Below are 7505 nucleotides of genomic sequence, written 5' to 3'. Positions count from 1 at the left end.
GATTAAAAATATATAATAAAAAGCAAAATAAACAAGCAAAAAAAGAAAAACAAAAACAAAAGAAAAACAATAGTTAAGTACAAAGCCAAAAATGGCCTCTTGTACATCAAGGTAGTTATCAAACCTTCACCTGCACCAGGTTCTCTTGCAGCCATGAGCATGGCTCAGATTGACCCAGGATCTCTCAAGATACATGGAAGACCTGCATGAAGTCTCTTCACTAACGGAATGAACTTCCCTTTGTTTGTTCAAACATCTGAGTCACTATTGGATTTTAAACAACTGAAACTGAAAATTCAAGCTGCACTAAAGCAAAGGATTTAGAAACATTTAGGCTCAATGATGTACACAAAACAAAACACCATTTTTACAATCATAATAGATCAAATCACAATCTACTGACAATACATCTATATTAAAATTCCACTTAAAAAGAGTCTAATACATGTAAATATGTGTAAATAATAGGAGGAAACCTTATCTTATAAATCCTTATCTACATTCCTTTTTTGCAGAAAACTCTAGAAGATGACTTCACAGCAAGCTATTTCTTACCTCCATATATCGTCTTGTATATGCTTCTATGTGCTTGTAGTGGAGCTAATGTGGCGAATAGCTTTTAATCAGAAATGAGGAAAAGGCATTACATCCCAGCTGATGTGATTACATCTCAGTTGCTATTCAATTAAAAGGGATTAAACAAAGAAATGCATTAATGAAAATTTGAAAAATGAAAAACTAATGAATATAATAAATAAATGCCATTTCTCAAGTGTTATATACTTTCCTAGTTTCTGTTAGACTTTCTTTTTCCTAGAAATAGCCTCTTCAAATGTCAGAGCCTGGATTATTGGTATTGTTGATCGAATATAATTACTACTACTACTACTACTACTACTACTACTACTACTACTACTACTACTACTAATAATAATAATAATAACAATAATCGTCATCTTCATATTATACCTAAGTTTTACCAGAATTTAACAACCCTGATTTAGAGAATTATTTCTCCTAGTTTATATATATATATATATATATATATATATATATATATATATATATATATATATATATATATATATATATATATATATATATATATAAAAACAATATAATTTTTTTATTACATTCATTCTTATTTAATGCAGTTCTACAGGTACATTTCAGTTTATTAAACACACATAGTTTTTGATTTATTTTAATTCAAGTTTCAATTCAGTTCAAGTTTTTTAGATTTATACAAAACCAAATTAATATTGTTTTGTACAAAGTCTATTCAGTCATCTTTATTTATTCAAATATTGATAAAAAAAAAATACTCTGAGAATCGAATCGTAAAGCCAGTATCGTGAGTCGAGTAGACTGGTATCGTTACACCCTTTTAAATGTTAATTTTTCTCTGGAGAAAGGTCGGTAAATGAAGCAATCTGGCAACCCGGTGAGGAAGGAGAAAACAGCAAAGGCACCAAGAAAGGAAGAAACGACATAGAGACTTTACTTCAACTTAGCATAGTTAAATTACTAGCAGTTTATAGAAACGTTATAAATGAATAGGAAAGCTATATAAGCTCCGGTTCACACGTAATAACAAGATCCTCCCTGTAAAATTTGACTGAAACAGATTTACACATATTAGCTAGCTAATTTAGCCAGATAGCATAGAGGTTAGCGTTTTAGCTAACACATCATTCCTGTCTGCCTGTCTTAAGTCGTTTAAATTCGTAATAGAGAAGACAACAAAGCTGGATTGTATTCCGATGCCTCCAGAAGTACGTGCTAAGTTTGTTTGTTTGTTTGGTGTTTATTTATAGTTTAGAGAAGCTAGTTAAGTATCCATTTGGGCTTTGTTAGTGTTAGCTAGCTTCGTTAGCTTTTGCTTGGTAGCTTTCATATTAAATTAGTTAAAAATATTTTAAAAAATATTTATATAACTACTTTCTCACGTATAAACAACGTATTACGTGATATTAAGCTCTATATTATTTTAGTACGCAATTCCAAGGCTTGGTGTTAAGCATAGTACTTAGCAGATAGCTTAGCTTAGCTTAGCTTTGTTAGGCCCATACACAATGTAAAGCTCCGACATGAAAGGTTTCTAGCTAAGCAGCAAATAACGTGTTTCTGTTAAATGAAGATATTAAAATCCTTTAACTTAGTTAAATCCTTAAATCCTTTAATTTAGTTGCTGTTCTGAAAGTTTAGTGACAACTCTGTCTAGTCAATTTTAGCAATGTAGCCTTAAGGTACGCTAGGTGGCTAAAAAGCTAGCAGGCACAACATATAGCTAATGCTAGTGTTCAAGCTTTGAGGTAGATATGTATTTATAACAGACTGCAGCTGTCACTTAAAAAAAAAGAATTAAAACAGCAGTAAAATAAGAGTACAATTTTAAAAGAACAGAAAAAGAATGATGTAAATTGAAAACAAACACAAAAGTATTTGCAAAAGTACACAACTGTGTCTACAATAGTTTATTCATGAATATGTTTATTTATAACACAGATAAATGACAATCATCCAAAGTTATTGCACAGTAAAATAAAATGATTTTAAATTGATCAGTAAATTAGGATACGAATTTGAAAAGGTTTTTTACATGGGATTTAAATATGTCTACCATGGATGAAGCTTTTCTAATAAATATATCATGCAGCATGGTTATTAGTAGATAGACATAACTTAACTTTTTTGTTTTCCTAAATTAAGTTTTCAACCGCTTGGAAATTCATAGTCAGTATTATTAAGTGCCATATAATCATAAATCAAATAACTGAAGTGGCCTCATCATCTTTAGTCGTTGTGCCAGTTCATTTGCTAATTAAGTGATTGGATTAGATAGAAATAGTAATTTAGAATAATAGAGGTAGTAATTTAGGATAGGTTTGCTCAGTGCATACAACATATTTAACATATTTGTTTTTTCTTCACAGATGACGAGGTTAAATGCATTGTGATTTGCAATTCCCACTCACATGGAAGGATAGAAACCCTTGGCTATCACCTCCCATGCCGTGGAAACGTCAGGATGAAGAAGACGTTTAGCCTTAAGACGTTCAGAAAATCGTTCAACATCAAGGGCAAAGAGGATGGAGATTTTGTGATGCTCCAAAAGCCGTCGTTGGCCCCCGAGTTCACAAAAGACGACTCTCTTTTTGGAAGTTGTTATGCCAAAGAGCTAGCTTGTGACCTCCATAGTGAGGACACAAGGGCACACAAGAACAGATCCAAGACCGAAGGTCTTATGGGGTCCTTAAAAAGGAGACTTTCTTCCAAGCAGAAACCTAAAAGTAAAGGAGGGTCAGCATCGGTGGGCTTGGGAGATGATGATGACACGTTCTCGTCCTCTTCAGTACCCATAAGCTTTAATGAAGCCAAAGCCCAACGTCCTTTAAGATCAGCTTCTCTGCGGAGTCATCACTACAGCCCTTCCCCGTGGCCCATAAGAGCCGTTGACCCTGAGGAAGCCTGCATTAAGATGGAGGTGAAGGTAAAAGCCATGGTTCACACGCCTAGCTCCAGTCCGTCCCTGAACGGCATGAGAAAAGAATTCCACGACATCCAAATGGAGGGGCTTTTTGATGATCACAGTGAATCTATGAAGAATTTAGAGCCTCCAAACAGTGACTTGCATTTAAACATGGAAGAGCACGTGCCTGTAGTTATTGGACTTATGCCTCAGGACTACATCCAGTACACCATGCCTTTAGATGAGGGAATGTACCCCGAATCGTCCCCTTCGTTGTGCTTGGATGGCACCTCAACAACAGAGGTGATGGAACAAGTCAATGACGAATTGTTGAACGCGGATCAAGGCCACGTTGAACACGCTCATTTAACATCGGATATTCTCATGGAGCATTCTGTGACCGGAATTGTACTTGGTACTCCGGGAATAGTCCTTCAAAATTCAGGATCTGAGGCTCCTTCTCTTTCGCCTTCGCTTTCCCCTGTTTCTGGTGGCGAAATTCCAAGAACACATTCCGGATTTGGTGGTGCCGATTCACAGGTCGCTGAAAGAATGAGGCACCATCTCAATTTTGACCCAAATTTTGCTCCTGGTGTCAGCAGGGTATACGATTCAGTACAAAGCAGTGGACCAATGGTTGTCACAAGCCTTACAGAAGAGCTGAAGAAACTGGCCAAGCAGGGTTGGTATTGGGGACCTATAACGCGATGGGAAGCTGAAGACAAACTCATTGACCTTCCGGACGGTTCTTTTTTGGTGCGCGATAGCTCAGATGACCGATATCTTCTCAGTTTGAGCTTTCGATCACAAGGCAAGACTCTTCATACCAGGATCGAGCATTCGAACGGAAGGTTTAGCTTTTACGAACAGCCTGATGTAGAAGGTCACACGTCCATAGTCGACCTCATCGAGCTCTCCATTAAAGACTCTGAAAACGGCGCGTTCTGTTACTCCAGATCACGCCAGCCAGGATCTGCGACGTATCCGGTCCGACTGACCAATCCCTTATCTCGTTTCATGCAAGTGCGTTCGCTGCAGTACTTGTGTCGGTTCGTTATTCGACAGTACACACGGATCGACCTGATACAGAAACTACCTTTACCAAACAAAATGAAAGATTATTTGCAGGAAAAGCACTACTGAACTGGGACACAGTAGTAAAATTGCACTTTTGGATCAAGTTGATGTAAAATGGTTTACAGACATTTTGTGGAGTGATCCGTTAGGTTTGTTTTGTATCAAAAGCATTAGTTTATTTCATCTTAGTCAATTTGTTGTTGCTCAGATTCACTCTAAAGGTACACTTTCGTTATGGATCTAGTGGGGAACCTGACAGTCGAAGTCTAGTCAAAAATGTTTGACGAACATTAGTCACTAATTCTCTTTTGCTCAAAATCAGCGATTTAAACAGCGATTGCTGTTATAACACGTATGACATAACTAAAGTTCCATATATTTTAGTCTATTAAAGTAAAAGTCCATCCTGACACTCATTGCATACGCTAATATTTATATATTAGTATAAGGTTCAAATGATTTGATTGATGCTGTATGTATAGGTTTATACTGTGAAAGTAGAGGTACTTACAGATGTTTAATAGGGTAACAGGGACAACAGTCAAACAAGAGTCTCTCTTCTCACTCACCAGTTTATTTTCTTCCTCTTAGTGAACACAGACCACTGAAAGTTTAAAGAAGAATTTCATTCCAGGATAAATCTTAGACATTGCCGAAGATGAAAAAAATGATGTTCATGTTGTTCAGGGAGGATTTTTTTTTTTTTTAAAGGGAGGGTGATGATAAAGTCAAAATAAGCTCAAGAATCAGAAAATGCTAGACATGACAGACTGATGTCAGACTATTAACCAGCCTTTAAATCCATGTGTAATTATTTAATTGGCATTCATGTCACACTACTTGCTCCAGGTCTGGTAATACATATCAGTGCAAGGGCGAGAGGATTGATTAATGCATTAACAAATACATCAATCTCTTTTAATTAAAACAGCCTCGTCGATGCTTAGCTTTATTTTTTTTGATGTGCTAGTTTTTTTTCCTAATATCCCTCCCCTAATTTCACGTGAAATGACCATTTTTATGTTGGCGTCGGTACTTTCATTTAGCTGAATCAAGCAGATTAATTAAATCGCTGTCCAAACGTAATACCTTGGCTTCAATCAGTGGCGGACAAATAGCTTTTATTCAGGCAATAAGTTCCCTTATAGATATTTGATTAAAGTGTGTGTGAGGATGATAGGTTCCTTGCTCCTGCTTAAATAGTCTGTAAACGACTAAAAGGTTTCTTGTGAAATAGAAATGAACACGGTGCGTTTTGCCTTCGAAAGCATGCCATTAAGCTCTGCGACCGAAGTCACCTTTTCCGTTTATCATGCTTTTATATTCGCTTTCCCATTACTGTTCAGTTTATTATTTAAGAACCAAGGCCAGATGGTCTTCCATCATCTCAATTTGTTTTGTTACCTTGTTCGGGACTAAGAATAATAAAGCCGACAATAACGTATCTTCACCGGCAGCTACGGACAAATGTTTGTAAACGGCTAAATTTAGTGTCTAATTCCGTCACATCTGATTATTTACGCAGAAATAATCGAGACTGCACCTGACGCTCAGGTTCCTTGATTAGCACCTCCATACACTTTACCAAATCTCTGCAACAACAAATTATCTAACAAATTTTCTACCACTGCAAATGCACATTTGTATTAGGCATGCACAGATAATCGGTTATATACTACAGCAAGATATAACTCATCCTAACTCATCTTCTTTAATCATGGAACGAAATATCATCAATAACCCCACGTCACATTCAGGTGGAGGCCGCCCAGGGAGGCCGAATTAAGTCTGCCTCGACGGATTTGAGAGCAAGCCTGTGATCCTGTTCTGAAGATATTAGATAAAGATGGCAAGCAGAACTGTAGCTCAGCCTTTATCTTTAAAATCACATAACCAGTCAGCTATGACATCAGCACATGCCTTAACAAATTGTCACATATCCAACATGCAGGTCAAACAAACATGCCAAGGATCTTGTCGTGTTTAAAGGGAACAGATGAAGAATGCTGTGTTTTTTTTTGTTTGTTTTTTTATGTGTGATTTTTTTGTGCTTCCTACAGTATTTCATCAAATTGTTTTATCACTATCAACGTTGTGCGTTAACGTCTCTCGGTTTTTTCCCCCGAACGTTATCGACCTGATATAAAGAAGCAGTTGCTGAATGGTAACTTAATAGATGAATTACTTTTGTTGGGAGAAACAATTCTGAATCCTGGTGAGTGATGTCATTCACGAGCACAGCTTTATAAGATGTGTTACTACAATAAAGTCAAATAAAGTCACTGACTGAAGTTCTTTCACACGAACTGATTAATGAATTTAAAGCAAATCTGAGCCTTTATTTACTTTATTTAGCTAATTCATTGCTGTGATTTAGAATTAGATTAGATCAGTGTTCTTACAGATTTTAGTGTTGTTTATGTACAGTGTGTTAATGTACATACCATGTGCAGGGTTTGGTATGTGCAAAAATGAAACGTTTTCAATATTTCAGTTTAGATTCATACGGATTTGAAATAAATGAATGCGATCTAAACCGATCAAAGCTCTCTTAAACCAAATCGGATCAATTCCAATCAAGAATTGCTATGTCACATGACTAGAAGGCAAAAAATCTGCACTAATAAATGGTTTTAATGTCTTGTTAGACAAGCAAATGAAAAAAGGAAAAATAAAAAAGTAGACGTGTGTTATTATAGGAAAACATCAGTGATGAGTTGTGATGCTGTTACTGTAAAATCCAGCTTTATTGAAGAATGCTATTTTATAGTTTTTAGCCATTTATTTACAGTACAGACCAAAAGTTTGGACACACCTTCTCATTCAAAGAGTTTTCTTTATTGTCATGACTATGAAAATTGTAGATTCACACTGAAGGCATCAAAACTATTAATTAACACGTGGAATTATATATGTACATAACAAAAGGTGTGAAACAACTGAAAATATGTCATGT

General features: G+C 35.9%; 1 protein-coding gene across 1 annotated transcript; it reads left to right on the top strand.

Moving 5' to 3' along the window:
* The first annotated feature begins 1420 nt into the window (after positions 1-1420).
* Positions 1421-6831, top strand: LOC113662037 (suppressor of cytokine signaling 6). Its single transcript, XM_027176660.2, has 2 exons — positions 1421-1775; positions 2937-6831. Exon 2 carries the CDS (start codon positions 3032-3034, stop codon positions 4613-4615), a length of 1584 nt encoding a protein of 527 aa, XP_027032461.2. The 5' UTR covers positions 1421-1775; positions 2937-3031; the 3' UTR covers positions 4616-6831.
* The last annotated feature ends 674 nt before the right edge of the window (positions 6832-7505 follow it).

This window comes from Tachysurus fulvidraco, chromosome 25 (genome assembly GCF_022655615.1).
Source record: "Tachysurus fulvidraco isolate hzauxx_2018 chromosome 25, HZAU_PFXX_2.0, whole genome shotgun sequence".
Lineage (NCBI taxonomy): Eukaryota > Metazoa > Chordata > Actinopteri > Siluriformes > Bagridae > Tachysurus > Tachysurus fulvidraco.
This window is presented reverse-complemented; position numbering and strand designations above follow the sequence as displayed.